Source organism: Pleurodeles waltl, chromosome 6, assembly GCF_031143425.1.
Source record: "Pleurodeles waltl isolate 20211129_DDA chromosome 6, aPleWal1.hap1.20221129, whole genome shotgun sequence".
In the NCBI taxonomy this organism is placed as follows: Eukaryota; Metazoa; Chordata; class Amphibia; order Caudata; family Salamandridae; genus Pleurodeles; species Pleurodeles waltl.
Window position 1 is genome coordinate 239,230,759 of NC_090445.1, and position 21,694 is coordinate 239,252,452.

Genomic DNA, 21,694 nt, shown 5'->3' on the forward strand with positions numbered 1-21,694 from the left:
ACAGCCCCATAGCGGCTAAACCTTCCATTGCCTGAGTGGAACTTCCTGTGCATAAGAACAATGAATAGCCTGTATTTTCGGATTAGATACTAATTGCCTTCAACTGCATCAGCAACTCCCTATAGACACCTTAAACAACCTTACCTCCCAGCAGGAGCACTGAACATCTCGACCTCTATTCAGGCACTCTGCGAATCTCCAAAATGCTCTGCTAGGATTGTGAGCATCATTGCCTGCACCAATACTGAGCATCTTTACCTCCCTGCAGGGGTGTTGTGCATCATTATTTCCCCTCTCATATGTGCCCGGGTGTGTTGCATCTACCTTTTATGTGGATATTTACCTCAAGATTGGTCTATCCTTCAAGTCCAGGGTGCAGTGACTGACACTATGCTATCTATGTGCAGGTATATCTAGCAATGTGCAGAGCTTTGATACTCCTGAGTCCAGCTCGGTCCTTGAACACTTTACAAGGGCTAAATCTGAGTGCATGAGGACATTTTTGGCAGGCCACCCTACTAAACGCAAAGCTTCAATCCAAAAATGTGTGCAATGTAGCTCCATTTCAGTAGACATGATGTGTATGATACATTTTATGGTGGCGAGAGTGCTACAGAAGAACACTGAAGCAAAGAAAATAATAGTAGGTAATATGGCGAGAACAGCTTGTTGTAACCAGTTCGACGAATAGCAATGGCAAACCTTTATCTTTCTGCCAGATGTTGCTGGCAGGGCTGTACTTCTTCCAGCTGCTGCACTGCTTTTGTTTCATGGCTTCATTCAGCTGAATGTGGCAGTGAACCTGGAAAGAGAAGCAGCTTTGAGGGCTTGTTTTTTATCAAACACGGACGGTTTAATCTTACAATGGCTGCTTGCCAGACCACAGCCTCCATACGTCTGCATTGAGAGGGTCTTTCAGGAGGTGGGACTGCGGTGGAAGGTGACAGGATGGGTAAAGGATTCATAAATAATTAAGAATTGTGATTTGTTTTTTGTGTGATTCTGAAAATATTTGTTCAAATTTAACATGTGCTAATATGTTACATACGCTGCATGGTACTCTTGCATCACTTCTTTCTGTAAATTCTAAGCTAGGCTGTGGCAGACATCCTTACTAATTTCTCCATGCCCACTGTCACGGCAGCTGTACGCCCGTAGAGCAAAGGCAGAGATCAGAGAGGTGACAGTCAGGCAACCTAGAATGCACTTCTTTTTGCCCTTACATGCAGAGCAGCGTGCACTGCAGGAAAGGAGTAATATAGAACTGGTTAGAACTTCATCGGCTGTAGTTGATTATTTCATTTATATGTAAAGTGCACAAGCACCAAAAAGGCTTCTTTGCACTAGGGTCACTTCCAGGTTTATGAGAAGGCCTGGCACTAGACAGAACCAACAGAAAAGGAACGCGTTAAAGGTTTTCCTGAAAAATAACATGGCTTTCAGTGCAGGATACAAACGCCGGGAGCTTCGCCCAGGTTCAAGGAATTTGCATAAGTGCCCACCGAATTTTTCAATCTTAATATGTAAGAGATATGAAAAAAGGAAATATTTTAAAGGTTAAATGATCTTAAGGGTGTATGAGAAGTGGGATACTCGGAGATATAGCAGTCAAGAGCCGCAGAATAATGTATGCACCATTCAGAGACCCTTTAGCTCTGTTTCATCCTCAGCCAATACAGACACGGGTGGGCAGTGGAAACGTGACCAGTCTTCATGGACTTGCCAGTCCTGTCCGTAAGACTATGCAAAAGCATCCGGGCATAAGCCAGTAGAATAAGGTCCAGGCTGTTACAGGAACCAAGCCTGGAGAGTACAGTAATGGCCAAAATATTACCCAAGTAAGATATCTCGGTACTAATTTGGAAGTTGGCCTAAAACGTAAGTCCATGGGGTAGTTGGAAAAAAGTGGTACTTCACAAGGGTAATGAAGATTTTGTATCCGAGTAAATTTAAAAAATATTGTGGATAAAGAATGGCAATAGATTGTTGTTCCTGAAGGAAATAAATGAGCATTTAAACATCAGTGCAGGATGTCTGCGCTATTTATTATTGTGATCGCTTTTCTAGGGGTGAATGTGACCTTGTAGGGCTGTGCAGTATTATTGCTACTGTAGCAGGGGGGCAATGTACTTGGGATAACGATATCTTTTTTAGGCCTATATGAAGCTTGCCCAGTGTTTGGTTGACACCTATGGTGTTACACCTTATACTGGGTCCAAGCACACCCCAATTAGATAGTGTTACAGAGTCTACACAGCCAGGGCTCTCTAGGGTAGCTGTGGTGAGCAGCCAAAACTTATCTAGAAGGCATGTGAAGCCCTTGCAATGCCACAGTAGCCACACAGTAATTTATCACACATGAAAGGAACCACACAGTTTTGCAAAAATCAAAGTACTTTATTATAGGCACACCAAACTAGACTACCATTGGTATACCTCGCGCTGAAGGTATAAACACACAAGATACACAGGTAAGTAATCAGGAAAAGCATAAATTAGCAAGGGCCCTATAGAAGGGCCAAACCATGTACAAACAAAAAAAATGGAATGCAAACAGGTGTCCCCCACCAGAGTGTATGGAGTAGTTAGACAAGTGCTGGGGTAGAGTGGTACCCCAAAATGTAAGTACCTAGAAGATCCCCAGCAGCCAGGTGCAGAGATGTAAGTTACCCGGTTTTCAATTAGGCTAACGTAGGGACGTCAACCCAAGGAAGGATTCTGGGTGAAGAGGACCTGCAAAAGAAGGGGTCAGAGTCCAGTCCACGCACGAGTGTCCAGGTGGGACAGGAGTCAATGTTCACCCTTCTGTAGCTGAAGATCCGGATTGACAGTGATGGATGAAGTCCAGCTGTATGGTCCAGGTGCAGCAGAGGAGTCCCTGAAATGCCTATGAGCTGTCCCTTGACGGTCGCCGTATTACAGATGAATCAAGTGGTCAGGATGACCACCAACAAGCATAAGCAAATGTAAGAGGAGAGGTGTTGGACGTTTTGCAGAGCTGTGAAGGACCAGCAAGGTCCTAGGGACTTGACCCTTGGAGGGGAGTCCTCAGAAGACTATAGAGCCATTAGAAGCAGTCAGAGCCCCCACAAGCAACCCACAGGCAGCAGGCACAGTAAGTCGCAGTGAGGCCCAGGAAGCACACCTGAAAAGGAGTCCCAAGTCGCTGGATCAGCAGAGAGGAGACTGTCCTTGCGGAAGTAGAGTGCTGGCGGCTGGGGCTACTTGGAGCCTGAAGATCCCTCGGAGCAGAAGTCAACAAGCCTTGGTTGGTGCAACAGTCGCAGTGCACAGGGATTCTGTTACAGTGACAGAGGCAATGGCTAACCGTCTCCCATTTTGGACAGAAGGCAGAGATGAGCCAGGGGATCCCTCAGAACCATCACCTGTGTTGAAAAATCTTTGCAGATCCGGAGGACAGAAGATCCCACCAGCTGAACGTCATTGCTTTAGGTGCCTGCAAATGTGACTCCTTCACTCCAAGGGAGATTTCTTCTTGCTTCTTGGTGCAGCTGAAGTCTTTCTGACCCCAGAGGATGCACAGCTGTGGAAATGTTGCAGAATGCTGACAGAAGCCGCAGAAACAATGTTGTAAGGAGAAGTCTTCTCAGGCGTTGCAGTCTTCTTCGGTTTCTGTGTTGCCCAGCAGCGGTTCCGAAGGCCAGGAGCAGAAGATGTCTTTGCAGAGAAGTCCTGGTTGAGTCTTGCACAACAAATCTCGGGACCCACCCTCAAGGGAGTCCCTAAATAGCCCAAAACGGGGTTGGTCACTCTCTGGAGTGACCACCTATCAGGAGGGGTCTCTGACGTCAGCTACCTGGCCTACAAAGTCAGATACTCCCAGAGGCCTCTGCCCATCTTGGTTTTAAGATGGCAGAACCAAGTGGCCATCTGGAGGAGCTCTGGGCACCACCGTAGGGGTGGAGCTGGATGGGGGAGTGGACACTCCCCTTTCCTTTGTGTGCTTTGCGCCAGAGCAGAGACCAGTGGTCCCTGGACTGGTGCAAACCAGATTATGCAAGGAGGACATCAAATGTGCCCTTCAAGGCAGTGCAGTTGCATGGGGAGGCTACCCCTCCCCAGCCCAGTAACGCCTATTTCTAAAGGAAAGGAGGTTGCACCCCTCTTCTACAGGAAATACTTTGTTCTGCTGAACCCTGCTGGAGCTGGTCAAGCAGTAGGAGGGCAGAATCGTTTTTTGGGGTGCTGCAGCAGCACAGGCTGCCCGCAGACCCTGGAAGACTGGTAGGAGCCGAACTGGGGGATCCTCTAAGGAACCTCCACAGAGTGCATGGAATCATGCCACCAGTACTGGCTTCAGTATTGGGGTATGATTCTGACATGTTTGACACCAAACATGCCCAGGTTCGGAGTTACCTTTATGTAGCTGGACCACCAGTTGCCAGTGCATAGCTAAAACGGCTTCCCCACACTTACCAAGTCCAGGGAATTGGTACTGGAGTTTGTATGCTCATGCAGGGGTACGCACACACACACAGGGACCTGCACCTTGTCCTTTGGGCTGAGAGGGCCTACTATAGGGGTGACTTACAGTGACCAGCAGGGAAAGGGTGCATGCACCTTTTCATGCAGGCTGCAAATGGCAGGCCTACAGACATAGTTTGCATGGGCTCCCATGGGTGGCCAGTTCTCCATCTTCAGATTGTTTTCTTCCGTCGTCGGGTCCAGTTGTGTTTCTTTGAAGCTCTGGTTTGAGACCGCTTAAGTCTCTTCCGTCCGGGAAATCTTTTCCAGCACTGTTGGTATTGCTTCCGGTCAAGTTATTTCTTTACCAATTTCGATCTGGGACTGAAGAAGTCTTAGTGAGATTTGAACTTTTGACTCACGCCCTTCAGACGTGCCCTTTCGGTGGCCATTTTCTCCATTCTACACCTTGGAGAATGAAAGACTGATGGAATGGATGCCCTTCCGCTTCCGTCCGAAGTGGCATTCCAAATTTCCTAGGACCGATCAACATCTGGTCTGTAACTTCTGTGTGTCGCCAGAGAACCAGTAGGAGGATTGCAAGGCCTGCCAATCCTTTAGATAAAAAAAGACTGCGCGCTAGAAGAGCTCGTTGAAGAGAAATGCAGAGGTAGGAGATAGAACAAATACCCAACATTTTCGGTATCCAGTATATCATGCTGGACACGGAGCAGGAGGACAAGGAGGCCTCAGCTGCAGAGGAGGAGGCATTCTCCATACAAGATTTGGTCTCTGAAACTGAAGTGACAATGGAGATGTAGGAAGTTCCCACGGGTCAACAGACCGTGAATAAATCACCCCCTGCTCCGACCAAAAAACATACTGTAAGGAAAGCCTTCCTTGGCTGGTTACCCCCTGACTTTTTGCCTTTTGTTGATGTCAGTTATGATTGAAAGTGTGCTGGGACCCTGCTAACCAGGCCCCAGCACCAGTGTTTTTCCGTTAACTGTACCTTTGTTCCCACAATTGGCACAGCCTTGGCACACAGATAAATGGTACCCCTGGTACCAAGGGCCCTGTGGCCAGGGAAGGTCCCTAAGGGCTGCAGCATGTCTTATGGCTCCCTGGGGACCCCTCACTCAGCACATGCACACTGCCTCACAGCTTGTGTGTGCTGGTGGGGAGAAAATTACTATGCCGACATGGTGCTCCCCTCAGAGTGCCATGCCAACCTCTCACTGCCTATGGCATAGGTAAGTCACTCCTCTAGCAGGCCTTACAGCCCTAAGGCAGGGTGCACTATACCACAGGTGAGGGCATAAGTGCATGAGCACTATGCCCCTACAGTGTCCAAGCAAAACCTTAGACATTGTAAGTGCAGGGTAGCCATAAAGAGTATATGGTCTGGGAGTTTGTCAAATACGAACTCCACGGTTCTATAATGGCTACACTGAAATCTGGGAAGTTTGGTATCAATCTTCTCAGCACAATAAATGCACACTGATGCCAGTGTGGGATTTATTGCAAACTGAATCTTGGGGTTCTTGAAATGAATTAACAAAAGATATTTTTCTATATAAAATCCTATTGGTCTGGAGTTAAGTCCATGTGTGTGTGTTTCTTCTATTGCTTGAGTGTGCACAACAAATGCTTAACACTACCCTCTGATAAGCCTACTGCTCGACCACACTACCACAAAATAGAGCATTAGTATTATCTAATTTTGCCACTATCAACCTCTAAGGGGAACCCTTGGACTCTGTGCACATTATCTCTAACTTTGAGATAGCATATACAAAGCCAACTTCCTACACATACCACTTTGGAAGCTAAAACTCCAGAGCCGCCACTACATGTTAGTCATGGCAGGCATTGGAAAACTTTTTCGGACACCCAGCCCTTGGCACGAAACTGAAAACGATTGCTTCCATACTGAGCCGAACACATCTTTCTTGGCACATAAACTTTCACCTCCCATTCAGCTACAGCTGTCTCTGCACCGGAAAGACTGCTTTCTTCGTGTAGGAAGCTGGCTCTGTATATACTATATCAAAATGAGATATAGTGTGCACAGAGTCCAGGGGTTCCCCAGAGGCTTGACAGAGGCAATAATAGATAATAGTAATGCTCTATTTGTGGTAGTGTGGTCGAGCAGTTAGGCTTATCAGAGGGTAGTGTTAAGCATTTGTTGTACACACACAAGCAATAGAAGAAACACACACTCATGGACTTAACTCAAGACCAATAGGATTTTATATAGAAAAATATATTTTGTTAATTCATTTCTAGAACCACAAGATTCCGTTTGTGGGTAAGTACATAAAATGTAAGGTACTTTGCATAGTTATAATCAGAACTTTGAATGGAATCAACAATGTATGCAGTTTTCTTTAAAATGGCAAAAAGCTAGTTTAAAAGTGGACACTGCTTTTTTCAACAGTTCCTGGGGAAAGAAAGGATTGTACAGTTTTACAGGTAAGTATTCAACTTTAAGTTCCTATCTCCGAGTTTTAGGTAGTCCGTCGTTAGGGATTCAAGTTAACCCCAAACACCCACCACCAGCAACACTGGGCCAGTCGCGTGCAGAGGTCAAAGAGGCATCAATTTAACATGGGCTCCTATGGAGACAGGGGGGCACTCAGAATCCGGTCAGCCAGCAGGTAAGTACCCGCGACATGGAGGGCAGACCATGGGGTTCAAGAGAGCACTGGAGGGGCCCCAAGTAGGCACCACACGCACATCCTCAGCGTCACTAGGGCGGCCGGGCGCAGGGTGCAAACTCTGAGGGGGCCTCGGGGGTCACTCTGAGGCTGCAGACGAGGTCCAGCGGGGCTTCTTGGGCAAACCAGCGGTTGGCCAGGGAGGAGGGCCATCTGATGGTCGATGCTGCACCAGGGGTCAGGTTCTTCAAGGCCTGGGGGCTGCATGTGCAGTGTGTCCTTTAGGCGTCGGATATCTTACCCCTGAGGTCACAGTCAGGGGTGTCCTCTGGATTCCCTCTGCAGGTGTCGTTGTAGAGGTTTGGAGGGTCAACCCAGGGTGGGATCTTGCTCCCAATCGCCTGGGGACCCTTTCTTGCTCGGTGGACCACCCTGACATGGGCCGTGGGCCTCGGGTGCACAGGGGTCTAGACTCACGCATCCGGAGTGAGGTGGGATTCCTTAGTTCTAGGTTTCTTTTGGACAGAGCCACTGTCCTCCAGAGTTCTTGGTCCTTTTAGGTGCAGGGCAATCCTCTGGAGTTATCAGAGGTCGCTGGGCCCGCTGGATATGTCGCTGTTCTTTCTGCAGGCTCTTTGGAGCAGGAGACAGGCCTGTAGGGCTGGGACCAAAGCAGTTGTTGTCTTCCTTCTTCTCTGCTGGGGTTTTCAGCTTAGCAGACCTTCTTCTTCTTGTAGGTCACCAGGAATCTGGTGAGCTGGGTTCAGGGAGGCCCTTAAATCCTAGATTTAGGGGCGTGTTAGGGGTCAGAGGGCAGTTGCCAATGGCTGCTGTCCCTGAGGGTGGCTACATCCTCCTTGTGCCCACTCCCTTTGGGGAGGGGGGCACATTCCTACCCCTATTGGTCCCTGTCCTTCAAACAAAGATGGAGGATTCTGCCAGGAGCGGGTCACCTCAGCTCTGGAAACCTTGGGGGTGGTCCTGGCCGGGGTAGTCACTCCTCCCTGTTCTCCCTAATTTTCCTTCCGTACTTGCTGCCAAAAGTGGGGCTTTGTCCTGGAGGCTGGCATCTCCACTAGCTGGAGTGCCCTGGGGCACTGTAATCCGAGGCTTGAGCCTTTGAGGCTCACCCCCAGGTGTTACAATTCCTGTAGTGGGGAGGTGTGAAGCACCTCCACCCAGGAGAGGCTTTGTTTCTGACCACAAAGTGCACAAAGGCACTCACCTCATGTGGTCAGAAACTGGTCTGGAAGTGGCTAGCTGGCACAGACCAGTCAGTCCTACACTAGCAGTTGGGCTAACATACAGGGGGCATCTCTAAGATGCCCTCTGTGTGCATTTATCAATAAATCCCACAGTGGCATCAATGTGGGTTTATTGTGCTAAGAAGTTTGATACGAGGCTTCCAGTATTCATTGAAGCCATTATGGTGCTGTCTAGTTCGTAATGACAAACTCCCAGACCATATACTCAATATGGCTACACTGCACTTGCAATGTCTAGAAATGGACTTAGACACTGTAGGGGCATATTGCTCATGCAGCTATACCCTCACATGTGGTAAAGTGCACCCTGCCTTAGGGCTGTAAAGCCTGCTAGAGGGGTGACTTACAAATGCCACAGGCAGTGGTTTGTGGGCATGGCACCCTGAGAGGGGTGCCATGTCAACGTTGCCTTTTTCTCCCCACCAGCACACACTAGCTGCAAGGCAGTGTGCATGGGCTGAGTGAGGGGTCCCCTAGGGTGGCATAATACATGCTGCAGCCCTTAGAGACCTTCCCTGGCCACAGGGCCATTGGTACCTTGGGTCGCTTTTACAACGACTTGACTGTGTGCCAGGGCTGTGCCAATTGTGGAAACAAAGGTACAGTTTTAGGGAAAGAACACTGGTGTTGGGGCCTGGTTAGCAGGATCCCAGCACACTTTCAATCAAAGTTGGCATCAACACTAGGCAAGAAGTGTTGGGGGGTAACCATGCCAACAGTGGCACTTTCCTACACTTCGGCTTCAATGACTTTGGCACCAAAACTCTCTGCTTCAGAATCGAAAAATCTTGAATCCAAAAAGAGCTCAGAATCAAAATCGCAACTGGAGCCCATTCTCCATAAAATGAAGCAGCAGCTCCAAGGCAAGCAATCTCAGCTTCATATCCAGCCTAAAACAGGAAGGGTGTTGGTAAAGACTGTAATCTCCACTCCTTCTAAGAGGCAACCTTCATTTGAGGAGGTTTTGGTCTATTCAACTCCTCCAGTCAAACAAAGAAGAACAGATAAGCACATAAGAGGCTCATCTGCCCCTTCATCTCCTCCACCAAACATCACGCCTCCACCACGTTCTCCATCTCCACAACAATTGCACGGTGTACTCTTGGAATTTTCACCACAAGGGTCAACTCATTCCTCACATTTTATACAGGATACTGAAGATGACTTGGACCACTCACACACAGACACAGATCCCTGTGTCAGTATAATGTTGATACCTACACAGATACAGATGTTGAAGTATACCCAGCTAGGCCTTCACCACCTGATGGCACTACTTTTCAGAAACTAGTGGGGAGGGCCGCAGCTTACCCTCAGGTAATCATGCATAATGACCATATAGAGGAAGGTTTCCTTTTTTAGACACTTACAGCATCTCATAAAAAACACTCAGCATCTTCCAATTCTTAAAATAATTCTTAGACATGTAGATGACATTTTCCAAGACCCAGCTAGGGCTCTAGTTATTACTCTGTGGGTGGAGAACAAATATAAGACCTCCCCCTCAGACCCTGTATATATTACAAGTCATATCCCAGCAGACTCTAGTCGTAACCAATGCTAGGAAAAGAGTCAACTCACAAGGTGCACCTCCTCCTGACAAGGAGTCTAAACTCATTGATGCATCAGGCAAGCGTGTGACTGCTCAAGCAGCAAAACCGGGTAGAATCGCTGATACACAGGGACTACTGGCAAGGTACAATAGTGCCCACTATGACAAAATGGAGCAATTGCTCCAATACCTCCCAGAGGAACATAGAAAGAGGGGTCAAGAAATTGTTAACAAGGGGCAGCTCATATTAAATAGCTTTATATGTTGTGCATTAGGTTCAGCTGATACTGCAGTCAGTTGTATGAACAGTAGTGTTCTACTACCCCAGCATGCATGGCTCCGTTTTTCTGGTATTAAACAAGAAGTGCAGCAGACAATTGTAAATGTCCCTTTCGACAAACAACAGCTCCTTGGGCCGAAGTAGATCAGGCCCTGGAGAAAATTAAAAAAGGATAATGAGGTGGCAAAATCAATGAGTGCACTCCAACTTCCCAATTTGCAAGGGAGTTTTCATAGGCCACAATACAAACCGGCTTCTAAACCTTCCTCAGCTGAGTCATCTTCCACATACCATAGAGGTCAGTCACATACATCCTCACACAGAGGTTTCTTTAGAGGCTCCTAAAGAGGAAACAATGATAGGGGAAGAGGCAAAACAACTTCTCCTCAAGCATCTGCTGCTGCTCCCAAACAGTGACTTATTCCAGCTCCCTTCCGAACACCAGACTCCTTTAGGAGGACGCCTTCAGTTTATGAAAACTGGCAGCACATCACAACAGATCAATGGGTGTTGGATATTATCTAACATGATTATCGTCTGGAGCTCAGTTCCACAGCTCCAAATATTACACCTTGCACCCACAATCTCTCATAAGATCACATCACTCTCCTCAAACATGAGGTTCAATCAGTGCTTGCAAAAGAAGCATTAGAGCCAGTTCCTATTCAGCATTAAGTGACAGCGGTGTATTTCCTCTATTTTCTTATCCCTAAGAAAGATGGCTCCCTAAGGCCCATTCTGGATCTCAGACCTCTAAATCATTACATGATATCGGAACACTTTCACATGGTCACTCTTTAGGATGTGTTACCCCTGCTTAAAAAAATAGATTTCCTATCCGCACTAGGTCTAAAAGATGCCTACTTACACATTCCTATTCAGCCAGCTCATCGCATATATCTCAGATTTGTCATACAAGGCCAGCACTGTCAATTCAAAGTGCTTCCATTCAGGGTCACCACAGCACCAAGAGTGTTCACGAAGTGTCTTGCGGTGGTAGCAGCCCACCTCTGCAGACAGAAGATTTATGTTTATCCTTACCTAGATGACTGAATTATCAAAGCCAGTTTTCACAATCAGTGTCTCAACCATATTCACAATAGGCCTGCTCCACTGGTTAGGGTTCCGAATCAATTTCCAGAAATCACATCTCACCCCACTTCAAATACACTTAAAATACTCTTTAAATACAGCCTTGCCTTGGGGCTATAATCAATACACAGCTTGTCATTGCCTACCCGAATCCACAAAGAATTCAAAACTTTCAAGTACAACTTCATTTTCGGCCCAATATAAGGATGCCAGTGAAGCTAATAATGAAGCTTCTGGGAATTATGGCCTCTTTGGTTGCAACAGTGCCACGTGCACGGCTTCACATGCACCCATTTCAGGAATGTCCATCATGACAATGGTCTAAGGAACAGGATCAGTTAGAGGATGTTGGTAGACAACCACACCTTGGGCTCTCTGCAGTGGTGGAACAAAATCATCTTTTCAAAAGGGCGGCCATTCCCGGACGCTATTCCACAAGCTATTTCCACAACGGATGCTTCACAAGTGGGATAGGGTGCTAATTTCCAAAACGTCACAATACATGGTCTTTGGAATCAGGCACACAAAATGATGCATATAAACTATCTAGAACTGCTAGCTGTTCATCTAGCACTCAAGGCTTTTGTACTGCATCTAGCCAACAAAGTAGTTCTTATTCATACAGACAATACAACAACAATGTTCTACCTACAAAAACAGGAGGGACACACTCGTTGAAGCTGTCTCGCCTTGCACAAACAATTTGGGGTAGGGCTTTTCAGCACAAGATCTATCTGCTGGAGGAACACCTTCCGGGTTCACACAATAACTTTGCCGACCTCCTCAGCAGGATGTGGCAACAACTCCATGAGTGAGAGCTCCACCCCATAGTCCCCAATCCTTATTTTCAAATATGGGGGTTTCCAGATGTAGACTTATCCGCAGCAAAGGAAAATGCAAAATGACCAAACTTCGCCTCTAGGTACCCACACTCTCAGTCTCAGGGCAATGATCTATGGATGTACTGGTCAGGAATATTTGCCTACGCGTTTCCACCTCTCCCTCTGCTTCCGTATGTGGTTTGGAAACTCAGACAAACTTTGCTCACCCTGATTCTAGTGGCACCCACATGGGCAAGGCAACCAAGGTTCACCACTCTACTAGATCTATCAGTAGTGCCTTACGAGAAGCTTCCCCTCAGCCCGGACCTTCTCACTCAGAATGAGGGACAAGTCACGCACCGCAACCCCACGGGTTTGAATCTTGCAGATTGGCTCTTGAGGTCATAGAATTCGGATATCTGAATCTACTTCAAGAATGTATGGACATCCTTAAAGAAGCACGCAGACCAACCACAAGAGCATGCTGTGTGGCAAAGTGGAAATGCTTTGTTTACTTTTGCATCTCTAAAAAGTGGGACCCTTTGCAGGTGTCTGTACAAAATATTATTTTGTACCTTCTGCAATTACAAACTGCAAAACTGGCATATACTTCTATAAGGCTGCATCTAGCAGTTATCGCTGAGTATCTCCAGACTAGACAAAGGCCCTTCCCTTTTCAGAATTCCTGCCATAAAAGCTTTTATGGATGGGCTTAATATGGTGAATCCCACCACTGCCTTCCTGGAATCTTAATGTTGTATTCACTAGGCTAATCGGACTGCCTTTATAATCATTTTATTCATGTCCATTACAATTTCTTTCATGGAAAGTAGCTTTTCTAGTTGCAATCACTTCCTTAAGACAAGTAAGTGAGCTCTAGGCATTAACATTGCAAGAACCATTTTTCCAAATACATTAAGTGGTTCTTCGTACCAATTCATAATATGTCTGCTCAAGGGCTGTGGGTGCCATATAAGATGTTGGGGGGTGGTGGGAGGTGAGGGAGGTTGCTATCTGTATTCAACATATATGTATGCTCTGTTTCTGATTGAGAGTCATTGCTTAAGTTTATTTTATCTCTCCGGATCTGTTATGTCCAGGTTTAAAAGCAAATAAAAAACAAAATTTAAATAAAAATTCATAATATGTCAGTTGTCTTAAACAGACTATTGAATTGTCAGTTTTCTTTTCGCAACCTGAATCTGTTGCTGAAAGGGCCCTCCACACGTTAAATGTGAAGAGAGCGCTTATGTTCTATATTGATAGGGCTAAAACATTTAGAACACAAAACAACTCTTTGTTGCTTTCTCTCTATCCCATAATGCAACCCTATTACTAAAGCAAGCATAGCAAGATGTATTGTAAAATGCATACAAACATGTTATGCAAAAGCTAAGTGACCACTATCTATTGCCCCTAGAGCACACTCAATTCGTAAAAAAGGTGCATCTATGGCTTTTCTCTGTAACATACCCATAGCTGATATCTGCAAAGCAGCTACATGGTCAACACCTCACACATTCACTGAGCACTACTGTGTGGATGTTTTAGCATGCCAACAAGCTAATTTAGGTCAGGCAGTGCTATGTACTCTAACACCCACAGGTTAGCCAAAGCCTATGGGGAGGAACTGATTTTATAATCTATGCAGAGCATGTGTATCTACAGCCACACATGCCATCAAATGGAAAATGTTACTTACCCTGTAAGCATCTGTTTGTGGCATGTGGAGCTGTAGATTCACATGCGCCCACCCGCCTCCCCGGACACTTGTGGTCGGTACAGTACTCTAATATAAGTTTACAAATATGGTCATCCTTTATTGCACATATTTACATTACACTCCATTCACAACCGACTGCAGGAAAACAATCTGAAGATGGAGTCCAGGATCATTTTCATTACCAGTAAGAGGAGGAGTCACTATACCTTGTGACTCAAAAGACTTTTTCAAACAAAAACAACTTGTAACCTTCCAGACCAAACACTAGATGGCAGAAGTATGCAGAGCATGCAAATCTATAGCACTACATGCCACAAACAGATGCTTACTGGGTAAGTACCATTTTCCTTATTAATGGAATCAAATTATTTATGGGAGTCTTTTGTAGAAGGACCACCATGACTAAATGTATGCTTTCCATAATATCATTTCAGAAATGTTTATCATCTGCAAACATAGAGCATTTGTTTCTTTACCCACATGCCAATAGTCATCACTATCCATACCACCGGCTTCATTTGGTGCTTCCTCAATAGAATCCAGATGAGGGCTACCATTAATTCTTTGTTGCTATCCTGATAACAGTTTAGGCTATATTATTGTCTTGTTCAGTATTCTCGCTTCTCCAACTAATCAAGACATAACTCTACCAATCAACTCAGATATAACTCATCAACAATTCTAAATTTTCAAAGGGACAAGAAATCTGTTTCTTAACAGTACCTTCAGACAAAAATGTGCTGTTTGACACTCTGAAAAGACCTCAACATTCTTGAGGTCATTTGGTGCCATTGCTACTAATGTTGCAAAGAGTTGCTCCGCAGTGCACATCTTCCTTTCTCATTTATTCTTAATGCACCTTTGAATCTTAAATTGACCTTCAAACTATCTACCTGATAACCTCTTACTCTCAATATATCCGCCCTAAGCCAGCTCCTATAAATAAATGTCTTATTTCTACTCTCCTATATCAGCTATAGTCCAGCTCCTACAAATTAATGTCTTATTCCTATTCTCAATAGCCAGAGTTCTCAACACTATCACAACTTACAGCTTTCTTGATCAGTGGATTCAAATTTAGACATAAAGCATCCTCCTGAACAACTGTGCTGATGTAACTCCAGTTTGACTGCTAAGACATTGCATACTCTGGCCTCTGGCTCTCCACATAGCTTATCCAAGGCATTTCCGTTCAAACCTGCCAAACACAGACATCTCTGTCAATGTCAGAAATCCCACACAGAGCTCTTTTCAAAGTTCTTCAATCTGACATGATGCTGTGTGGCTCTTTCATAGTTGTGCAACCTGCAGGCAACTCATCCAGAACACCTCATTGCGTGACAACCAAACTAACCTGGGCATTTACAATGCATATAGAAGGCAACTATTAAGTTCATTTGTCTATTTTTTTATACAGAATTATTTCTCATAGTGCAAAGGCAGACTAACCTGAAAATCAAGGGGCATTTTAACAAGGCTTGCCCTTGAAAAGCTAATTTACAAAGTCAGAGCCAGCCACAAGTCCGGTTTCAGGCCAGTGTGGTAGAACATACCATCTGTAAAGCACACATTCTGGTCCTGAATGACAGATACTGATTGTTACCCAAATTAGTAGTACTCATTTTTATCATCCTGCAAGCATTCAAGCCTGTAACGATGAGGTCAAACACAGAATCCTCAGTGGATGCAATATTCAGCTGAGTCATTCTACTCATCCACCTGCTTCTGCACAAACCCACAGTATTTCCATATAGGGAAATACATTTGCCCAGCTTTAACATACATTTCTCATTGTTTCCATGGTTAAAATGTCAGTGGCCTTCCCCTTGCAGAAAAACTACCCAATGGTCAACCTTCATTTTTCAGTGTGTTTAGTGTGTGCATTTTGTTACAAACAACTGATGTTTTTGCAAAGTACACAATACCAAATCTTTGGGTGCCCTACAACTCTGGAATGCTATTTATTTGGTGTCTTGTGATTCACTCTAACACCACAATTGCCCTCTTTGTTTTCATTCCAGGGCTGGAAATGGCACAGCCCTGCCTGCTTTTGGCTGGGAGAAGATACCTTAACTTACAACGAGGCTAAGCAGACTTGTGTGGACTATGGGGCCACATTGGTCACCATCACCAATAGGTATGGTCCTATGTGTGGATGTTGACTCAGTTGAGTGAGATAGTATTGTCATCTGGGGTAATTATTTAAGCCCCAGTACCTTTACTGCCACAGAGGGTATTCCAGTATAGTTACTTATGCTGTACTGATCAGAGGAATCAAGGACAGGCCGACAGGTCCATATCTATTGAACTATTGTAAATTGTATTCCAAATTGTTCTGCTAATTTGTTTTTACTATTTATGCCTTGATAGGCACCTTAAATTAACTCTGTGTCTGAATCCTTGTATTTGAATATGCAGGGAGTGATTCTGGAAAATGTGCTGAATTCATATTCTTTAAGCCAAACTAGTCTTCCGCTTTAGCTCCACCTATTTTGGACCCAGTCCAGAGAACATCCTTTTCATGCCTCGCCAATCCAAGTTCATCTAGATGGTCTGGAACAATAGCATGATTCATATTTTGGTTGTAGCAACTGTATAGTTTACTGCTTTAGTTTTCTAAATCGTGGGCCTAATTCACAAACGTAAACTTACATTTTTGGTAAGTTTACTACTTTTAGGTATTCACAAAAGAATTGTGGAGGTTTACGACTCCTTACTCCCTATACATATGTGTGTGGAATTCTCCGCACCAATTGCAGAGCGTCCAGGTGCAGAGAACTCCACACACACAAGTATAGGAAGTGTGGAGTATTAAAACTCGAATACAGTTGGTGAATACTTAAAGGTAGTCATTGTACACAAAGGTTTAAGTTAACTTTGTGAATTGGGCTCTTTGTCTGTGTAGAAGTGTTTTTCCAGTTGTGTCACTACATTTCTTGCAGAGGTATAATCATTTTGGTTGCCTTGCACAGTACTCTTTAGTTGCCTCTGGCAGCATACCTATGCATGACGGGTGCCTTCAATGCAACAATATTGTCCATCTAGGTTTCTTTCTCTATGCTGTCTGGGTAGATTATGAATTGTTTTTAGCTGTCCAAGTATTGCATACAGAGGAGCCTATTTGACTTTTTTTGTGAAGCTGGTGAGGAATGTGTCTGCCCAATTGCACAAGCCATCACGCTATGGAAAACACAGACATCTTCTAAAGCGGACTCTGAGAACTTCACAATGAGAGATCTCAACTTGTCCAGCCTTCAACTCATGGACTCTTCTTTTCTCCCACTCAGGTTTGAGCAAGCCTTTGTCAGCAGCCTGCTCTTCACCTCTGATGGAGAGTATTTCTGGACAGCACTGCATGACCTGAACCGAACTGGCATCTTTCGGTGGCTTAGCGGTGATAACGTTATGTACACTCACTGGAACCGAAACCAGCCAGGTAATATTTGCAAAGAGAGAAATAGCACATGTGGAATTCTATTTGTGAATACTAGAATTGAATTGTGTATAATATATACACTTTAATACCGCCGTTACAGTAGTAAGTGTCTGTAGGAAGCTGGCTCTGTATATACTATATCAAAATGAGATATAGGAGGTCATTCTGACCCTGGCGGTCATTGACCGCCAGGGCCAACGACCACGGAAGCACCGCCAACAGGCTGGCGGTGCTTCCTGGCCAATTCTGACCGCGGCGGTAAAGCCGCGGTCAGAAAAGGGAAACCGGCGGTTTCCCGACGGTTTTCCCCTGGCCAAAGGAATCCTCCATGGCGGCGCTGCAAGCAGTGCCGCCATGGGTATTCCGACCCCCTTCCCGCCAGTCTGTTCCTGGTGGTTTACACCGCCAGGAAGAGGCTGGCGGGAACGGGTGTCGTGGGGCCCCTGGGGGCCCCTGCACTGCCCATGCTATTGGCATGGGCAGTGCAGGGGCCCCCTAACAGGGCCCCAGCAAGATTTTCAGTGTCTGCTTAGCAGACACTGAAAATCGCGACGGGTGCCACTGCACCCGTCGCACCTCAGCAAATCCGCCGGCTCCATTCGGAGCCGGCTTCATCTTTGCTGGGGCTTTCCTGCTGGGCCGGCGGGCGATCTTTTGCAGATCGCCCGCCGGCCCAGCGGGAAAGTCGGAATGCCCCCCGCAGTCATCTGACCGCGGGGCAGTGTTTGGGCGGTTTCCGCCCTGCGGGCGGCGCCCGCCAGGGTCGGAATGACCCCCATAGTGTGCACAGAGTCCAGGGGTTCCCCAGAGGCTTGAAAGAGGCAATAATAGATAATAGTAATGCTCTATTTGTAGTAGTGTGGTCGAGCAGTTAGGCTTATCATCGGGTAGTGTTAAGCATTTGTTGTACACACACAAGCAATGGAAGAAACACACACTCAATGACTTAACTCCAGACCAATAGGATTTTTTTTATATAAAAAAAATATTTTCCTAATTTATTTCTAGAACCACAAGATTCAATTTGCAGGTAAGTACATTAAATGAAAGGTACTTTGCATAGGTGTAATCAGGACTTTGAATGGAATCAACAATGTACACAGTTTTTCTTAAAATGGCAAAAAGCTATTTCAAAAGTAGACACTGCAATTTTCAACAATTCCTGGGGGAGGAAAGTACAGTACAGTTTTGGAGGTAAGTAACCAACTTACAGGTTCAGTCTCCGGGGCATAGGTAGCCCACCGTTGGGGGTTCAAGATAACTCCAAACACCCAGCACCAGCAACACAGGGCCAGTTCGGTGCAGAGGTCAAGGAGGAGCCAAAATAACATGGGCCCCTTTGGAGACAGGGGATACTCCGGTTCCGGTCTGCTTGCAGGTAAGTACCCGCATTGTCAGTGGGCAGACCAGGGGAGTTTAGATGAGCATTGGGGGCCCCAAGTAGGCACCAAACACGCACTCTCAGCGGCACGGGAACGGCCTGGTGCAGGGTGCAAACAGGGTGTTGGGTTCCCAATTGAACTCTATGGGGGGACCCCAGGGGTAACTTATGCGTTGCAGGCAAGGCACAGGAGGCTCCTTGGGCAACCCACCGACTGGATAGGGATGAGGGCGGCCTGCTGGTCACTGCTGCACTGCTGGTCGGTTTCTCTCGAGCCTGGGGGGTGCGGGTGCAGTGTTTCTCCAGGCAGTCGTGGTCAGGGGGTCCTCGGGATTCCCTCTGCAGGTGTCGTCGTGGAGGGGTGGAGAGGTGAGCCCAGGTTGGACACTTAGTCGGAATCACCTGGGAAACCTCTCTGAATAGTTGGGCCACCTGGACACGGGCCGTGGGCATCGGGTGCAGAGTGGTTTTGGACTCACGCTTCTGGAGTGAGGTGGGAGTCCTGTGGAAGTAGTTTCCTGTTCTTTTTGTTGGACAGGTCTGCTGTCCACAGGTGTTTCTTGGTCCTCGGTGAAGCAGGCAGGCCTTGGAGGCTTTTCAGGGGTTGCTTGTCCTGCAGAACCTGTCACTTTTCTTTTGCAGGGTCTTTGAAGCAGGAGACGGGCCGGTAGTCTCCTTTTCTTTTCTGCAGAGTTTTCAGCTCAGCAGTCCTTCTTCTTTTCTTGAGGTCGTCATGAATCTGACTAGCTCGGTTCACGGAGCCCTTAAATACAAGATTTAGGGATGTTTTAGGGGTCAGAGGGAAGTAGCCAATGACTACTGTCCCTGAGGGTGGTTACACCCTCCTTGTGTCCACTCCCTTTGGGTAGGGGGGCTGTAAAGAAATGGCTCCCTGTTGCAGTTACCCCCCACTTTTTGCCTGATACTGATGCTGACTTGACTGAGAAGTGTGCTGGGACCCTGCTAACCAGGCCCCAGCACCAGTGTTCTTTCACCTAAAATGTACCATTGTCTCCACAATTGGCACAACCCTGGCACCCAGGTAAGTCCCTTGTAACTGGTACCCCTGGTACCAAGGGCCCTGATGCCAGGGAAGGTCTCTAAGGGCTGCAGCATGTCTTATGCCACCCTAGGGACCCCTCACTCAGCACAGACACACTGCTTGCCAGCTTGTGTGTGCTGGTGGGGAGAAAATGACTAAGTCGACATGGCACTCCCCTCAGGGTGCCATGCCAACCTCCCACTGCCTGTGGCATAGGTAAGTCACCCCTCTAGTAGGCCTTACAGCCCTAAGGCAGGGTGCACTATACCACAGGTGAGGGCATATGTGCATGAGCACTATGCCCCTACAGTGTCTAAGCAAAACCTTAGACATTGTAAGTGCAGGGTAGCCATAAGAGTATATGGGCTGGGAGTCTGTCAAAAACGAACTCCACAGCTCCATAATGGCTACACTGAATACTGGGAAGTTTAGTATCAAACTTCTCAGAATAATAAACCCACACTGATTCCAGTGTTGGATTTATTAAAAAATGCACACAGCATCTTAGTGATGCCCCCTGTATTTTACCCAATTGTTGAGTGCAGGACTGACTGGTCTGTGCCAGCCTGCTGCTGAGAGACGAGTTTCTGACCCCATGCGGTGAGAGCCTTTGTGCTCTCTGAGGACAGAAACAAAGCCTGCTCTGGGTGGAGGTGCTTCACACCTCCCCCCTGCAGGAACTGTAACACCTAGCAGTGAGCTTCAAAGGCTCAAGCTTCGTGTTACAATGCCCCAGGACACTCCAGCTAGTGGAGATGCCCGCCTCCTGGACCCAGCCCCCACTTTTGGCGGCAAGTCTAGGAGAGATAATGAGAAAAACAAGGAGGAGTCACTGGCCAGTCAGGACAGCCCCTAAGGTGTCCTGAGCTGAGGTGACTCTGACTTTTAGAAATCCTCCATCTTGTAGAAGGAGGATTCCCCCAATAGGGATAGGAATGTGACCCCCTCCCCTTGGGAGGAGGCACAAAGAGGGTGTACCCACCCTCAGGGCTAGTAGCCATTGGCTACTAACCCCCCAGACCTAGACACGCCCTTAAATTTAGTATTTAAGGGCTCCCCTGAACCTAAGAAATTAGATTCCTGCAACTTACCGAAGAAGAAGACTGCTAAGCTGAAAACCCCTGCAGAAGAAGAAAGAAGACACCAACTGCTTTGGCCCCAGTCCTACCGGCCTGTCTCCTGCCTTCTAAAGAACCCTGCTCCAGCGACGCTTTCTCCAGGACCAGCGACCTCTGAATCCTCAGAGGACTGCCCTGCTTCCAAGAGACCAAGAAACTCCCGAGGACAGCGGCACTGCTCCAAAAGAACTGCAACTTTGTTCCGAGGAGCCCCCCCTTGCCTGCCTGCAACGCTGAAGAGATCCCTTGATCTCTCATTGATTTCCATTGAAAACCCGACGCTTGTTTCTACACTGCACCCGGCCGCCCCAGTGCCGCTGAGGGTGTACTTTTTGTGCTGACCTGTGTCCCCCCCGGTGCCCACCAAGAATTCGAGGAACAAGAAGAAATAGAAGCCTTCTCGATCCATGAATCGGACTCGGACGAATTCGACGACCATGAAACAGTGAGTAAGACGTCGAAGATAGCACATAAGAAAACTGACAAGGCCCAGGGGACGCCACTGCCATCAGGCCATGGCTCAACCCATAAAATCGGTGACCGACCATCGGTACCAAAGAAGGCCGAAATAGTGCCGAGATCGTCCGACTCAGGTCGAGACACAGGCACCCAGCCATCTCGGGACCGAAATAGTGCTGCCGGCAAAGATCGACGCCGAGATAGCGGAGCCGAAGCTGCTCGACGCAGAGACAGCGGCACCGAGGAGGATCGACGCCGAGAGGGTTCGACTCCGAAAAAGAGAAAAGTCGCCTCGGAGCCGAAAAAGAGCATGGACATAGTTTCGGTGCCAAAACGACCCGCAACCGAACCAACTACCGGTTCCTATTCAGAGGAACCGGTCCTCTCAAATGCGAAAGCATAGATTCGAGGAGGAATTACAATCCACCGAGGTGGACCAC

The 21,694-nt window shown here is 46.9% G+C and overlaps 1 protein-coding gene across 2 annotated transcripts in view; it reads left to right on the forward strand.

The window, feature by feature from the left end:
• Positions 1-21,694, forward strand: part of MRC2 (mannose receptor C-type 2) — a 761,492-nt gene that overhangs the window by 212,841 nt on the left and 526,957 nt on the right. For both annotated transcript variants that reach the window (XM_069237988.1, XM_069237989.1), the window contains exons 10-11: positions 15,840-15,955; positions 17,106-17,254. In XM_069237988.1, the coding sequence (XP_069094089.1) occupies positions 15,840-15,955; positions 17,106-17,254 (265 nt within the window). The remainder of the gene's footprint in view (positions 1-15,839; positions 15,956-17,105; positions 17,255-21,694) is intronic.